Here is a 17351-nt window from a genome sequence, read left to right on the forward strand (position 1 = left end):
GGCCCGAAATGTGTTTATTGAGCCGAAGAAAGACAAGGAAAAAATAGCTGAATATTATTCGTATGGGGGTATTTTAGTTACAATAAAAATGAGAGCCACTGTTTTTCTCTAAGTGCCCCAGACAGCAGCCCCAAAGTGCCAAATGGTCCCAAACATGGTCTTTTTTTTTTATCCGAAGAGAGACGAGGATGGAACCAGCTGACAATCACCAGTCATATGTAATAGAAAAACACAGATGACAGCAACTTTTTCCTGTACGGGGTCCCAAACAGCAGCCCCAAAAAGACCCATTAAAATACATTTAAAATAAATCTTCGCGGCTAACGGTCTTTATTGTTGTCGCGCTCAGTAAACTCGGCGGCAAGTAGAACAAATCTCACCGATGAGCTTTGTCAAAATAAAATACAACTGTCAGCAAACTGCTTATCCACGCGTTGAGTTATGTATATTGTATTAGTTTTGATGAGTTTTGTATTAGTTTCCAATTTTTAGAGTAAACACCGGTCGAGTAAACGTGTAGAATTCTTAGGAGCTCAATGGTAAAAAAACGTTTGTTTAGAACCAAGCTACACAACGTCTGGACTCAAGTATTATCAAACTACGAATAGATTCAGATGTGCCTGTGTCAAAGCCATGATGACGTCACATTGAGTTTAGCAAAGTTATCCACGCTGATCCCTTTCCAAATTCCAGTTCGACACTTTCTTCATATATATTCTATCTAGTGTTTCCAAGTGTGCCCGGAAGGCGCATTGATGATGCCTTACATTTAACAAAGGCTTTGAATTCATATATAGCTTTAAACAATGACTTCGTATTAAGGAAAGCTGATCAAAGTGCATGTTAACAAAGGTGACGTATGGTACCGTAACGATGCCATATCATAACTGTGTAGAGGGTTATTTTATTAGCCATTTTATATTACCTACTAACGTCGACATATAGCACACAGCTTTGATTAACAAACCGTGTATTAGGCGGTAACTAAATAGCAGACAGTATTTGGACCAGTCGGCTATTCCAAGTTATGACAATGAATGACCGCTCTGTTATAGCGATTTCAACAACCTTGACCTTTGTCATTGGGATCTCAGTAGGTGTACTTATCGGCTGGTATTCGGGACCAGAGAGAGTAGACGCGAAAATCGAATCAGCCAGAAGCGAAGCCGATCCAGATATATCTCAACAGCTAATGAATTTCATCGATAACGTTCAAATTGATGGAAACCTTCGGTAAGTATGAAGAGCTGTGCACGTACTCTGTCAGAACATGGAGCTATTCGGTTATACTCCATGGTCAGAATAAAACCACAAATTCCATAAACTGTTTGCTTTACTCCTTACGACAACAACTGTGATTGTCATAACACCAACCAAGTTTCTGACCCTTTTTGAGATCCGTGCTGAGACCGTAACTAACTGTGGCTATGAATCCTTCTGGCCACCACCGCGCAATCCACTCCATTAATTAAAATTGTACATATTACCATAGAGTAAATGTCATAGCCTATGTTTCCCTACAGAGGTCGCATGTTTGAACAGTTACAAAGCCTAAATGGAGTTACCTACCGCCTCATGGATTGTAGGTGACTTTTATAATTTTTATTTAATCATAATAATGTTATTCAAGCTAACTTCATAAGATTGTGGCCGGCACTCTCAAAGGAAAAAACTACTTTAAAGTTCATCATTGTTTTGATCTATACTCGGTTTGTAGGTACTTGACCACAGATCCTCATGTAGCGGGACGACCACGACAGTATGAGCTAGCTAGATGGGTTAGAGATAAGTTTTTAGAGTTTGGATTTGATGATGCTGAGATTTCTACCTACAATGTCCTGCTCTCATACCCTTCTGAGAAAGTAGAAGAGAGTGTGGTAGGTATATATTAGTTTAACACCTAAGCATTTATATACACTCAGTGTTGTAAATAGAGAGTGTGAAGGGGATGGACAAGGAGAGGAATTGGGGCAACGTTTATTACACATCATAATGGGTTCACATTGGTCATTCTGCCTCATCCTTTTCTACGTCACATTACTTCCAAGCCCTTCCCTGGTGAGGATTTTTATTTGCCATTGTGGGCTGAATTAGATGCCACAAGCAAAAGACCCCTCAGAGTAGTTGTATGTTCTGAGTGTAGATATATATATATATACATATATATATATATATATATGCATTCATCACGATCACTACAAATTAATGAACACCGGTACCAGACATTCCCACGTCTTCCCTGGACGTCGACCTCTTTACCGCCACTAAAGCCCTGTCTCGATACCGGCCCCTACAGTCCCATCAATGGCAATATACTCGACCTCTATCAGAGACATTCATATCCTCTGACAATGAAATCACTCGCATGAAGGTAGTCCATTTTTGAACGGCGATGTATCTTCCTTAACAGGTGCAAAGGTTGGTTCCTGATGACATGGAGCTTGATGGTTACCGAGTAGACTTTCAGTCCCAAATCCATGAACCACCTCTGGATGCCACAGGGGAAGGGAAGCAGGTCATGCCTCCATTCAATGCATATTCAGCTTCTGGTACCGTCGAGGTAAGGTCACGTACAATTTATCAGCTTAAATAGTTCAGAGGTGGTGTCATATACCCAGAGGCGTAAATTCACCATTTTCAAGAGGGATGTTGATCATATTTTATGACCGAGTAGCACTAGGTCAGAAAGAGGAAATACACTTAACTTTCTTTGGAATGTATCTCAGGGCCTTAGTGGGGTACAGTGGGGCGAAGCTTAAAGAGCAATGCATACTCATGACAATGTTTTATAAAACTTTAAAATTTATATAATGCTTCAAAACACTTGTACTGTATGAGCAGTATTAACATTTTGTCTTCTACGAGATAACAGTAAGGAACTGTTTATATTAGCAGAACGAGTGTTTTGAACCATGTTATGAGGAGACCGTTTATCGTGGTATTAACATTTGAAAGGTTTTCCAATTGGACAGTATGGATTACATTTACGAGGATTTAAGTATAGGTGAATTTTTTCGTCTTTTATATAGACACTTCATAAATTGTTTTAATTTTTTGACAGGGTGAACTAGTTTACGCTAATTATGCGAGGATCGAAGACTTTTTCCATTTAGAGAGGGATCGCAGTATAAATGTGACGGGCAAAATTGTACTTGCTCGTTATGGACGAATATTTCGTGGGACTAAGGTAAAAATATCTCAGTCACTTTATTAATATTACTTTGCCAACCAATCCAATTCAACAATGAGTTTCCTCTCTTTTATGATACACCCAACTCAGCCTGATGGTTAAAATGGTTTGATTTTCGTCTGGTGATTGCTCTTGTTTAGCTTTTAATTAATGTCCTAATTTTAATCTCATATGATTTTGATATCTTCAAAATATTGAGAGATATTTCATTTCAGGGTAAATTCGCTGCTCAGTTTGGAGCCAAAGGTCTCATATTGTACTCAGATCCGGCAGACTATGCTCTACCCAATGAACCAGTGTATCCTGATGGTTTATATTTACCCCCTACGGGGGCTCAAAGGGGCAGTTGCATAGATGGATACGGTGACCCACTTACCCCGGGGTATCCTGCTATTGGTATGTATTTTAGTTCCGACCGAATTTAATGCTTGACATAAAGCACACATTAATTAACATGTTGATAAGAGCATTAAGAGCACAATCAATTGATTACTTTGTAATAATCAAATACTGTTTTTAATTGTTGTTTTTTTATGTTGACTTTCACCTCAACTTTAGCAATATCGCTCTCAGCATGTAAACATTGGCTTAACTCTGGGTATTTCAAAACAATTTAAGAAACATTGTTGTAAACATGTCAATGGGGGCTACGAAAGACATGACAAGGGATTTTGTAGGGTTTCTAATTCACACTATACGCTGCAGTACTTCGTAGAACTTCTTTCGTTGAATGCGGTTATTTATGGTGTCAAGGTCAGCTAAGATATATGGCAAATTTAATTTCAAAATTCTGGCAAAACGAAGAAGAATACGCGGATATTTTAACAACAACAACAATTTTTTTTTGCATGTCATTAACTCTTACATGCAAAGGTGTTCATCGAAAACAACGTTGGGCGCGATGAGAATTTGATGCAGTCAAGTGGTCATGCAATGCTGACCCTAGTGCAATTCAATTCTGGTCGGATCATTATGAGAATAAAGACACCCAGAAGTCAACAAGTTCTTAAATTAACACTGTTGGGCATCAGAATTGGATATAGAACAAACGTTCACGAGCGTTTAAAATGATTTCGATTCACAGCGATCAACTTTTCAAAACACCCGATTCATCAAAGTATGTCCATTGCAGAGGTGTTGATTTCAACTTTTAATTGTAACATCACATGATTAAACAGAATATGACAGATGCCTTAAAGAGATTGATTTCCCTGTTAAATGTGTTTTAGATTATAGCAATACAACAGTGTTTTGATTTTTACAAAGTAAAAAGGCTGTCCCATCGAGTGATATCAATATTTTGTTCTCATCTCTTACAGGGGCGTATCCAGGATTTTCTAACCGGGGGGGGGGGGGGCAAAGTACTATCTAAGCGGAGCGCCACCATCTTGGCGATGTCTTGGCGTTTTTCTTCTGCTCCCTCCTTTTCTCCCTTTCTACTTTTTCTCTCTTTTTTCTTTTTCTTTTCCCTTCCTTCCTCTCCTTCCTCCTCTTTTTTCCCCTTTTTTTCCCCTTTCTTCACTTTTCTTTTTCTCTCCTCTCTTTCTTACTCGGGGGGCGCACGCCCCAACGCCTCTCCCTGGATACGCGCCTGAGTGTGTATGTTCAGCTGGCATTCACCAGCCAGCCATGTAGATGATGAAGGGGGCTAGTAGTCCCAATATTGTGATATTGAGCCTTATGTTGTGGCGGAGGTCATATATTCGTTTGAATTCACCAGGGGTCAAATTGTGGAAACCATTGTTTATCACAATATTTTAACAAGGACAGATGTCATATTTAGTATTTTGATGTATCACATTTAGTACAAGAAGCCAGTTGTTGAGGTCAATGGTCATATCAGGACAGCCTGTGTCATTGTGAATTATTGTTTGTCACATCACACTGCTTTTCACTGTACAGTCGGTAATCTGACCTGGTGACCCTCATTATGTTCAAGATATATGACGTCACGCTTTTTTGAATTTTAGCACTAAATTTGAAAAGTAGACAACAAAACTTTACAGCTGAATATCTCTTAAAGAAGTGGCATAACGATGATTTCACTCCCACACACACACAACAAAACAACATGATCAACTTTTAAGAAACTTTCGAAGAGAAATTACACACTTACGGCGGGTCACGACCAACGTAAACGAATCGAGCACTGTGTATCCAAGTTTCAAAACGTGAACACGTGAGTAAAAAAAAATGGCCAAAATTGAACTTTCCGTGCGTGAACATAATCGATATCCGCACAAAAGCATCTTGAAATCCCAACACAGATTTAGGTACCTCTTATGGTTTAATCCGAGTTCTAATACGGACACTTACAGATGTTTTACGACGGCTATTGTCAGTACGAAAAATCAGGTCCATTCTTAAAAACAAAAATGGCGGACTGCTTCATAAGGTTATGCATATTCATTGTATAGTAATGACAACGTCATCAATTACGCCTTTTCTGATGAATAGTCATGAAATATTAGATGACTGACAACCATTCCCGGTACTAAAAGCACACGCAATTTCCACTGCTTTTGATCCGGTGTTTCAGAATATATTTTTCATTTGCTTTGGTTAAGTTATAACTGAGATTTGAACCATTTTTAAGTATGTGGAATATGAGAAAAGCAAAAAACCACTCGGTATATTTGTTTTGTACAAACTTAGGGCATCAGGATTATTAATTTTAATTGTAAGGACAGGGAAATCAAAACAAGCTAGCTGAGGTTGGGGACTATCCAGGAAAGGGATGGGGTGGAGAGGTATGTGTGTGTTTGTTGGTGGGGGGGGTGGGAGAGGGAATCGGTGATATGGAACAGATTGGGGGGAAAGCTTATTGGCTGCAAACACAAAAATCTAACCCATTGGGGTGCTAATGGAATAAGAGGGGGGGGGGTTGACATGGAAATAAACTCATCATTTGGAAGTCATCCTTAACGCATCGGTAGTAACATTCTGTGCGATCACCACTGTCCTACAGTACCAGTAACAAATAAAGACCAAATAAAGAAGAAAGATCAAGTGTCTCCAAGTCCTTATTTATCCTTGGAAGTTATCTTTATTGTAAACGTCTTGGTACTTAACATGAAACAATGCTATATAAATTTCAACACAAATGTGTAGAGGAATGAATACAAAAATGAAAAGGTTATGTATATAATATTAAAATGGCATAGAAGGTAATATATGACATATATAATTGGACTGTACATGGAGGTAAGATGTGGTACAAAGACATTTCAACAAAAAAGGTGACAAGGCAAAATAAAATATGATAATTTAAAGAAGCTCACCATACACGAAGCATGTAGAGGTGGACAGGTGTATACAAAGTGAAAGAACTATTAAGTATTAAAAGTATAGCATTATAAAACAGAAAGAGATGATAGTTAAACCATTCACATCACATAATGAAATGTGCTTATCAGGCAGCAAAGATGGCAGTTTTCTTTTTTAAATACATGAAAGTAATGTGACCAGATGTATGAGTACAGTATGCTATGATGTGGCATCAATATAGCACAGGGAACTGAACAAAGGTGGAATGAAAGATACCAAAAAATGTAATAATGCTTTATAAATTTCAACAAAAATGTGTAGAGGAAAGCACACAAAAATGAAAAGGGTAATCATATAACATTAAAATGGCATAGAAGGTAATGTATAGAGATATTTATAATTATACTGTATATGACCAAAAACAGCTGACTCTGTACATGGAGGTAAGATGCACATAGACATTTAAATAAATGAGGAGACAAGGCAAATAATATATGATAATTGAAAGAAGCCCACCATACATGAAGCATGTAGAGTTAGACAGGTATATACACATTGAAAGAACTTTTTAGTGTTGAACGAAAACCATTATAAAACAGAAAGAGATGATAGTTAAACCAAGCACATATCACATAATGAAATGTGCTTATCACGCAGCAGAGATGGCAGTTTTGTTTAAATAAATGACAGCTAATGTGACCAGATGTATGAGTACAGTATGCTATGATTTTGAATCAATATAGCACAGGGCACTGAACAAGGTGAAATGAAAGATAAAAGAGTAACTTAAAGATAAAGAAAAGAATACATCAAAAATGTTCATGTAGAAAAGGTGTGACTAAAAAATAAAAGTGATGTAAATGTTGAAAGCATCTACAGAATACAGACACAGCAATCAATGAGCCAGTCACAACACATTACAAACGTATGTACAAAGAGGCAGCACATGAAAGGACAGAGTCTTTTACAGTTTATGTGGGACGTAGTGAAAGACGGCATGTGATGTTGTCACAAGATCAGCTGATATATGAAATAACTTATAGTAACAAGGAAACACAAGGTCTAATTGCTCAAGGTTTATGAAGTACTGAAGAACTTTCAAAAAGAAAAAAATGAAAAAACTCCCATATAATGGAATGAAGTGTAATCCAGATACATGGTAGCTTTTGCACAACACATAACAAAGGTACATACAGCAGCTGCAGCACAAGAAGGACGGAGTCTTTTACAAAGTTTTTGTGGGACGGATTGAAAGACTGCATGTGATGTTGTCACAAGATCAGTTGATATATGAATATGTGTTATATGAGAAAATAAAACTTAACAAGGTGGCATGCTCCATGACTGGAACTTTTATAAGGCTTTAATAATATCGGCAAGCATTAGTGTTGTGTTTAAAAATGGCACGGCAAGGTATTGGTTTATGACAAACTTTGCCTAAGGTTTAATTGCTCAAGGTATATTAAGTACTGAAGGAAATTTAAAAGATATGGAGAAAAAAATAATTCATTGTAATGTATCATTGGGTGGCAAGAAGGCAGGTTGTAAGGCAAATGCTAGAAGGTTTTAAGGCAGCACCAAATGCTAGATGATAAAGTATTCTCAAATATATAATAAAAAATAAAATAGATCATGAGATGTAAAGGTTATGTAGTAATGCCACAATGCACAACTACTGGCGATAACATTTTTTCATGTTTGCTATGTTTCCCTCTAATTTTTCCCCCCTCTAATTGTGTCATGTTTCCCTCGTAGGCACTAATATTAAGATAAGTAATAAAATTGGACTGAAAACACCAGAATGTCCTTAACTTCACAAAGTGGTGAAAGGTGAACTAAGAACCATTCCAAAAGCCCCTTCCCAAAAAAGGGCCACCTCTCACAAATAATGCACCTAAATATCCACTTAGTTCCTCCCTCCCCTCCATCACCCACCAACTGAACCCCATAGCTCAACCACCCCTCTCCCTCCTCCACCCCAAAAAGCAAAAAAATAAGAACTTGAATAAGTAGAAACAAATTTTGACCACACTATACTTTTGTCTAGAATAGGACTTATGTTTTGACATCCAACATGTAAACCAATTCACTATAAATCACTACAGTATTGCAGTATTGAAGGATTAAGGCAGCTAAAGATGTTCATTTTGTGTATATTTTCATCCACAAAGCAATTACTCATCATTCATAGTGCAAGACTTTTTTGATAAAACAAAACCTACCACAAATATCATCATAAGTAAACAAAGGAACCTCACTACTATTGCTTGACAGTTTAAAAGGTACTCTTTTTATCTAAAGTTTACTGACAAAAGCTTCACAACACATTCTGGATTGAAAGTCAAGTCTGATTTTTTATTTCACATGTTAAACAAACCTTGATTATGACAGTAGTTTTGGAGATAATTTTTGAATAATTTCTCATGTAATCAACAGTGGTAAGCACTCACTTTATTGGCAAACTCACTGTTTAAAGGGGCATAAGTACCTAACAGTAAAAGGAAATAATAATGTTGGATGTCAAAACCCAAACCTGTAACTTTCCATTATGACTGCTGTGACGGCACCTGAGAATGAGAAAAACAGTTAAAAGTTGATACACCAGTTGATGTAGAGGCGAACTTATATACCAATGTCATCAAAATACTCAGTTTCAGTTGCAGCAGCTGCAACTAATTTGCAAAACTCATCAATATCAAACAATTCAGTTCATTTTCTTCATCTAGTAATTCATTACCAGATAAAGAGTCTGCATCTGAAGAGTCAGAGCCAGAGTCACTGTCAAACTGTTCTTGATGACTAACAAGATGTGCTGGATTAGAGGATTCGGGTGAGATTTCTACGGTATCAACATTTGACAGGGTTTTATTCTCACAACTCTGACACTGACAAAATATGGAACAGATTTTACCATCTTTCCTACATTTACACCAATTTCTGGTGCAGCCTTTCTTGCATTTGCAACCTTCCTTCAGGTGCTGAATGTTGCGGTTAACTTTCTCCAAGTTCACTTCGGTATCCCACACAACACTAACTTTTTCATTTGCAACAGTCCAACCATGGGAAGTCAATTCCGGAACTGTTACATTCGAGGAGCATGCCTGAGCCCATACAGTAAGAACCCAGCAACATCTCTGCCAATGCAACCGGAGTGCATCTGTTGAAGGCATCCACTCTGACTCTCCAGAAATTCTATGGAAGTGTCCATTTCTAATAGACTCAAGAAAGGTTGTGTGATTCTCAAGGTTACTTTTTTCTGTTAACCAGAGGGATAAAAGAAGTTCTCGTGGACTCTCAGCCTCAAAGGCACTGCAGTGCTTTCTGAAATAGACTGAACCTATTAAACGATAGAAGGCTAGAAGACCTACTTCAGAATGCCTGAAGTCATCCAGTTTTCCACAAGCATCAGGTCCAGTGATGAACTCACAGTCCCTGAAGAAAACATCCAAAAAAACCTTTTTAGAGTGACCTTTAAAGAAAGAAGTAAAATCACAGCCACTAACCACATACAAAGTCTGAAAGAAAGTAGGGATGTGGTCAATTAGACTTGGTCCAACCTTCTGAAGGGAGACATCACATGTTAGTAAATTAATAAGAACATTCATATCTATAAACAAATTGTCATTCTTAGCAGCTCTCAACTGCACATACACCTGCTTTGAGGTAAGAGAAGACATAAGCGGTAGTCCCACATGGAAGGTGTCTCGATCAGGGGAATAAATAACTACTCGTTCACAAGTGGTTTTTCCTGTGTGGAACCAAACCCTAGAGTCACCTTCTTCATGATTGGAGGTCAACTCACTGACTACAGATATAGTAGGGTTGTTCTTTGAAACAGATAATGCTTGATCTGTGTTGTCTCCATCGAAACCACCAGCAGTTATCAAAATAATAGGTGCAGTATCAGCCTGTTCAGCAATATGTAGGAGCTCCATAGATAAACAATTCACTAATAACCTCTTCTGACTTCGAACACAAAGAAATTTTCTCCAATTAGAAGGACAGAGCGTCTCGGGAAGTATTTCAGTGTACAGTGCCTCCTCAACAGTGCCATCACGACGGACCCGTTCAATATCCTTCGGACTACAACCATGCCTTCCCGGGTGATCGAACGCAATATGTATTTCACAAGCATTAAATTCCCTCATTGCTTTAACAACCCAACGTCTATACAAAAAAAGAGCATACTCTCTGAACGTTTTGTGTATTCTTAAGGGGGGACAATTGACCATGAACATACCTTCAATTATACATGATGTTTTTCTTTGGGAAGATGCAGGGCATAACTTTGAACAGAAGGCATCTGGGTACCTCTTTTGCAACTCTGATGCAGATTTTGACTTACAGGCTTTGAAGGGTAATCCATCTGGACAACAAATGGCACGTGGAAGGGAAACAAATTGGTATAGACACTCAACAGGCTGATTTGATGCCTTTGATAGAGCAACCTGTCTCCTTAGAGACAATATCTGTAGCTTTTGATCTTTAATTTCGTATGATTGCTTCTGAATAGATTTTTTCTTGACAGTGAATGTCTTCAAATTTCGCCTGGATCGTTTAGGCGGCTTTTTGCCTGAAGTGTTCGGAACAACACAACGAATAAATGCAACAAGATCTTCCTCCCCTTTGTCATAAAAAGTCTGCAGATCCTGCGACACAACTTCTGATAAAATCTCACCAGTGAAAATATGATGTATGCGATCAGGTTGCGGACCCTCATTAAAAAGCAGACCAGCATCTGTCAACTTACCAAAGTACTGCACGACATTCGCCTCATGCGATTTGAACAATGACAGAGGAAGACTTTCCTGAGATCTTTTGGATTTGGCAGTGCACTGAATTTCACTTTTCAAATTTTTTAGTACTCTAGCCCTATATGGTAGGTAATGAAGAAGACGGGACATGCTTCCCATGCCAGTTGTTGTCATGGCCATTTTAAACTCCTTATTAATTAGCATTTCGTGTGCTTCATCAAAAGCTACAGAACATCCATCATTACCAGAAATACTGACAGCAAATGCACCTTTTTTTTAAATTAGAGAGAATATCCGGTGGAAACTGCTTAAGTTCTGCCATGTGAAAAGGGACCAATTTGAGGTATATTGGTCTGTCCATTGCATGAAAAATGGGAGCAAGCTTTCTGATTGAAGCAGTACACAAATTGAATTGCCGCAGCCTTATTGCCATGAACAGACTAGCATAGTGTAGCATGTCTCTATGTATGAAATAGTGCCAAAACTGGGAAGTGGCATCTGCTGTACTCATAGTTTCAAAATATGGGAGAAATTTCTCCTGAAAGAACGAAAACATGTTTGTAAGTTCATCAATGTTATGAAAAACGTTACTACCATTCACACAGATCTGTTCCTTTACAGAACTATAAAGGGACTGGTAAATGTTTACATCAGCTTCTTGAGATGTTATGGCTTGATTTGTAGCAAATGTTGTAATTTGTTGCCTATAAAAGGCTTCCCATGACTGCATTAAGAATATATGAGTTTTTCTGAATCCAGATGCTGAAGCGACAGCAGCATGTGTAGCTCCACGATGGAACATACTCAGTAGGTTTCTCAAGCCTGCGTCAGTATACAATTTCATTAATGGTGCTTGTATGTTCTTTAGAAGATGCCACTCCCCAAGGTATGGTAACAACCAATCGAAATCATCACCATACATTCGTTTAGCATTATGCATGTACTCATATGTTTTAGCATCCCCTGCGACAACTAGATGTTGAATGTTTTTACCAACTCCATGCTTATCATGCAAAATATCTATAGCATGTCTCATTGTTTCTGCATTATCTGCAGGTTCTCCTAAAATGCATATGTAATGGACAGATGACTGTTCTGTTACACTGGGTGTCATGTGTGTCAAAGCTGTTTTGAAATCAGGAAGAACACAAGTGAGCCCCTCATTGTGACATACATACTTTGTGAACATATAACAAAACACTTTTGTCTTCATGTTTGTAAGTGCATTGTTCTCATCATCTGAGAGTGAAAACGAGTCAATATTAATGGATACATCTGAAATAAGAGGATGGAAGCGTGTCGGAACTCCTGATGGATATGAAGACTGAACCTCATGATACTGGTTAAGGGTAATGGAGTCAATCTGCTGTGAAGTAGAAGGCACATTATAGTTTGAATCAGGAGTCACTTCTGTAAGTGTTTCTGTGGAAGTTGGCAAGGGTTGCACAGCCTGAATGGATGTGCCATGAAATCCCTGTCCAGCTGACCAGCAGACACAGCAGCATAAGTTGCACTTCTGTCAATGTTATCAATTGATGCCACTGCAAAGCTACGAGAAAGTAGGGATGGCTTATCAGCCATTTCTTGGGCTGCAATTTGTGTCTGAAATCGTTGATATGTGGATTTGCTGACAGTAACACCAGAGGAAGAAAGATAATAAAAGCATGTTGATGATGATGAACTGAACCTGTCAACCACGTCTGAGATAGCTAGATGGATGGGTGAAAAGCAGTTATCGTTAAGTGTATATAACATGTTAGCACAAATAAAATAACGCTTCAGCATTTTCTTCCGATGTACTGTTGATGATACATGAAGCTGTTGAAGAAAATGTGTATGCCAACTGAAGTCACCACAAGACAGCAGTTGCTTCTTCTCAACATCATTGAGTGTACTGTGGTAAATGAAATTCCATAGGAAGGGGGGTAATTTGAGTATTTCAGCTTCAATGTTGATTTGATCTATCCCAGAATATTTGACTGCTTGGTCCTGTACGGTCTTGGTTGCAGGAATCATTTGCTCTGATAGTGTATTACAAAAGTACTCCGAGCTGAGCTGATTTGCTGGAACTTGGTTTTGCTTTCTGAGTAAATCTACCTGCAATATGAGATCTGCCTTTTCTCGTGAAAAATGGAAAAGAGATGTATGTAAGCATGTAAGTATATCAGTCCCACATCGCCGGATGAGAGTACCAAGCCTACGCTGTTCACTGATGTGAGAAGCAATAAAACAATCACCTATAGCAGACTTAACTTTGGCGAAGAACTGCATTTTGTTTTTCTTACTTGGCAAGTCTTGATTGCTATTTTCATCCCGTACTGATGAGCAATTGTTACAACTTTTGGAATAAAAATCATAGACTGTTTCAAGTAAAATTGCTTTATCCTCTAATAACTCTCGACCTAAAAATAGCAAAGACTGGGCAAAGGCATAAACCTCACACTTATCAGCACTCTCAAGTGTGGTCGTTCGAAAGTGGTCTAACAGCTCAGAGAGATATTGCTTTGAAGTTTTTACACTCTCCAAATACTCTGAGCTAATGGCATACCTTGAAACTGCCTGATAACAGGTGTTGCACAGTAAACTATCTCTTTCAAAAGTGACATCTGTCTTAAGGAAATGATTAATATAAGCAGTAACAACACAAGGTTCTCTGTATGAACGCATTGCTGAACTTGTCGAAAGACATATGGAACAATCCTTAAAGATGATTTTGTTTGTAAGAATACAGTACTGAGCATGGCAAAGAAAAATTCCTGACCTGTTAGAGCAAAGCTCAATAGCAGTGGCATCATCAATGTCAAACAAATTGATTAGAGTGCTACGGTTAACAAATTTTGATGTCTGATGCACATTTTCTTGACTAGTGCAATTTGGCAACTGACATGTATTTGACGAAGGTCTTTTCGAGGGAGGCCTAGATTCATCTTTGACTGAGCTTAGTCTAAGTTTACATGCATAGCAAACACAGTCATAATCCAATATATTTTTCTGCCTTAGCACTATAACCAACTGAGAATTAGCAGGAGTGGCTTGAGCTATGTGCCAGTAACGTGGCTTGGACTCTTTACATACAGTACATGGTCCAGCAACTTTCTCTTCATGGTATAACTGACAAGCTGTTTTCTTTGGCATGATGTCATGATAGTTAAAAAGTAAAAAAAAACAGAATGACAAGTTCCACACGAAAATTAGAAACTTATATGATACACATAAGCACATACTCATTGTAGTCAGGGTGCAAATTGTTATCTCCCTGTTTCCTAAACATACAATTGAATTAATACACTGAGTAATCAAAACTTTGGACTCGTCAGTAAGCAGAGATTTAAATTTCTAAGCTACAAGTACAAGCAGAATGCAGGCCTATGTTGTACCCACATCCCAAAATCCCAAGGCTGCATGTGTCTCAAAAGGTTCAAGATCATTCGCCAAAAAAATGAAACCCTGCTTTGTATTGAAATGTTGGTTAGTGCATCTGCTACAACTAGTGGGCAAAACTGCAGCTAGAAAATAGAATGCTGTTTATTCTACATAACTATTAGGAATATATGAATATGTAGATAGGCCTAGCCTTGAAAATGCCTACTAACTTTACCCAAGATTGAGAACAGCACTCCACCCAAAGCTTAAGTAATGTATATATTTCCTAAAACTAAAAGTAACACTCCAGTCAACAGATATATAACAGACTTAGGCCATAGCCTTACTTTATATCTAACTTACGCCGTGCCCTGCTTTGTACTAGTACTACTAGAGCCAAGACCAACGAGGCCTTAAAGTTGAAGTTATTAAAATATGAAGATTTGGGCCTAGCCTAAAAAGTACATGACCATAGGCCGGTTGGCTACCCCTATACTTACTTAGGAATACAGAACCCTAATACTAATAGTAGTATCATACTTAAATTTAAGAGCGATCCGCGATTAGGAAACTATATAAAATTTGTCACAACGAATTTAAAGAATTTACGGTGTGGCGAAGCCCTACCTACGATGCTAACAACTATGTCCAAGGCTTTAGTATGATAGTAGTTAGTAATAGTACTGTAGAAAAGTAATACTAGTAATAGTAACTAAAAGTACGTAGGCCTATACTATTACTAGGTATATGAAGCCAATGTGTTAGGCGACATTACAGTGCAACAACAACGTTAAGCCGTATGTACTGTTTCTAACGATTAAGCAAGAACTTGGTATGATGTTTGACCTAAATTTTTGTACACTTTTTACGGGTGAACAAAATCCAAACTTACAGCTTTGATGCTTTAACGTATTGCCAACATTTTGAAACCATCATTATGATAACCTACATTCTAATACGGAAACCTTACAGATCCGAAAAGTCAGAGTTACTTACCTGCAAATTCTCCTCGCCGTTCCACAAGGGCAGAGAAATTCATTGATTGAAGCTAGATGAGAACGAGTTCAACCGAATTCTAACGAAGATGTGTCTTTGCACTATATAAGGATGCTCTAATACCATATACGGCAATTCTCGGTGATCAAGATCATGCATAATTCATGTTTTAACGTGAGCTTCGGTATTGGAAACGACACGGCTTATTTCCGCGCCATCTCCGATTTGCCACTTCCGGTTTGTGCATCGGATTCGTGAAAGTTGCGCAATAACGGTCGTTTTCGGCGAGGAGAGTTTCCACTGTCTAGCAAGACGTCGAACTTAAATGGTCATTATATGAAGTGTTGCTGCATGGTGCCATGGAACGCCAACATGTCGGCTATGAACAGTCGGAAAATTTCACGAGATTTTCACTGTAGTTTTAGAAATGTCAGAAAACTGTTTTGCAAAGCATGTAAGGGAAAAAGAACCGGTGAGTGTAAACGAAGAGGTTAAATGTATGTGAGCGTGGGTGGGTGGATCGATGTATTTGTGTTGAAGGTGAATACTAAGGTGGAATGACAATCTCTAGGCTTTCCCTTACCTGATTACTATACCATATCCACATGAACTCAGCAAAATATAATTGTGGAACACTAAAGTAATCAATCATCAATTAATGTGACGTAGGCCATGCATAGAACCTGCAATATGCGAAAATTGTTCCGTAAAACTAGTCTGGCTTAAAAGATTGGTTCAGTTTTCATACATGCTTATGTTATATGAAAGAGGACAATGAAAGAAACACAATGGTGAAAAAATTGTTCAAATATCTTTTTCGGTTAATGAGATATTAAAGTGTAAAATTTTATCAGATTGTGTAGAAACTGCTGAAATCTGACTAGCTGTGATGTCACATCCTCACATTCCTGAAAGTCTTTGTTTTTTTTCCTAAATATTTTGTGAGATTTCATGACTTTCAACCAAAAGGTATGTCAGGAGATCTCATATTTGTCAAAGGAAGTATTTGAGATTAAACAAACTGAAGAATTATTGATTATATTATTTTCAAATGTGTCAAAAAATGTAAACAATTTTTAAAGAAATATATTCACACATGTAAAGGAAGTGAGGATGTGACATCTCACCCTCACAGTAAGTCTTTCTACACCAGTCATTTTCAAAGAAATTTTGATATCTTCAAAGTGTCATATCTCCTTAACAGAGCATGCTATCATGGTAGTTTCTTCACTGTTCATTTTTCTTTTTGTGCTCTTTCATACAAAATAGACATGTCAAACACCTGAACCAATCCTTTAATCAGTTACTTTGTATTAGTTATAGATCGCATTAATGATTTTACTTCACAATGTATAGTAGGCTATTGAGTTACTAACTATAGAGCAAAGGAACGTTTAACCGTCTAATTTGTATGCCTTGTTTTCTATTTGAATGAGGCGGAGGAGCGGATCACTTATGATGACGTTTACTTCTGGAGGGGCTGCCAGAATAAAATAAAGAAGGATCAGTCCTCACCCAGCCCCCCCCCCCTCCCCCATCCCACCCGCTGCCAAGCAGAATATTACAAACTGATCACATTTGAACGATACAAATGAAACGCGAGCTTGGTAATAGTAACAAAATGACGGAAAGTGTGTCGGTGATATAATCAAACGTTTTCTATATTTTTAAGATGATTTTGCATTTGCATACAACTTCCTTACCTGTGGCTTTGAGCTAGCCATTGTTCTTGTGTGGGATTGGATGTACAAACACTGACGTCTCCAACACATTATGTCATC

General features: G+C 38.0%; 1 protein-coding gene across 1 annotated transcript; it reads left to right on the forward strand.

The window, feature by feature from the left end:
• The first annotated feature begins 263 nt into the window (after positions 1–263).
• Positions 264–3615, forward strand: LOC139961365 (glutamate carboxypeptidase 2-like). The gene is made up of 5 exons (XM_071960509.1): positions 264–1233; positions 1718–1877; positions 2411–2560; positions 3062–3187; positions 3406–3615. The coding sequence occupies exons 1-5, from the start codon at positions 1028–1030 to the stop codon at positions 3613–3615; spliced, it is 852 nt and encodes a 283-aa protein (XP_071816610.1). The 5' UTR covers positions 264–1027.
• Positions 3616–17351: the final 13736 nt, after the last annotated feature.

This window comes from Apostichopus japonicus, chromosome 20, assembly GCF_037975245.1.
Source record: "Apostichopus japonicus isolate 1M-3 chromosome 20, ASM3797524v1, whole genome shotgun sequence".
NCBI lineage: Eukaryota > Metazoa > Echinodermata > Holothuroidea > Aspidochirotida > Stichopodidae > Apostichopus > Apostichopus japonicus.

What these genes read in the sequence shown, in the direction of transcription:
- LOC139961365 (XM_071960509.1), top strand. Translation starts at nt 1,028, where the DNA reads ATGACAATGAATGACCGCTCTGTTATAGCGATTTCAACAACCTTGACC. An exon ending in AGAAAGTAGAAGAGAGTGTG is followed by an intron (nt 1,878 to 2,410) that starts GTAGGTATATAT and finishes CTTCCTTAACAG; the next exon opens with GTGCAAAGGTTGGTTCCTGA. An exon ending in CAGCTTCTGGTACCGTCGAG is followed by an intron (nt 2,561 to 3,061) that starts GTAAGGTCACGT and finishes ATTTTTTGACAG; the next exon opens with GGTGAACTAGTTTACGCTAA.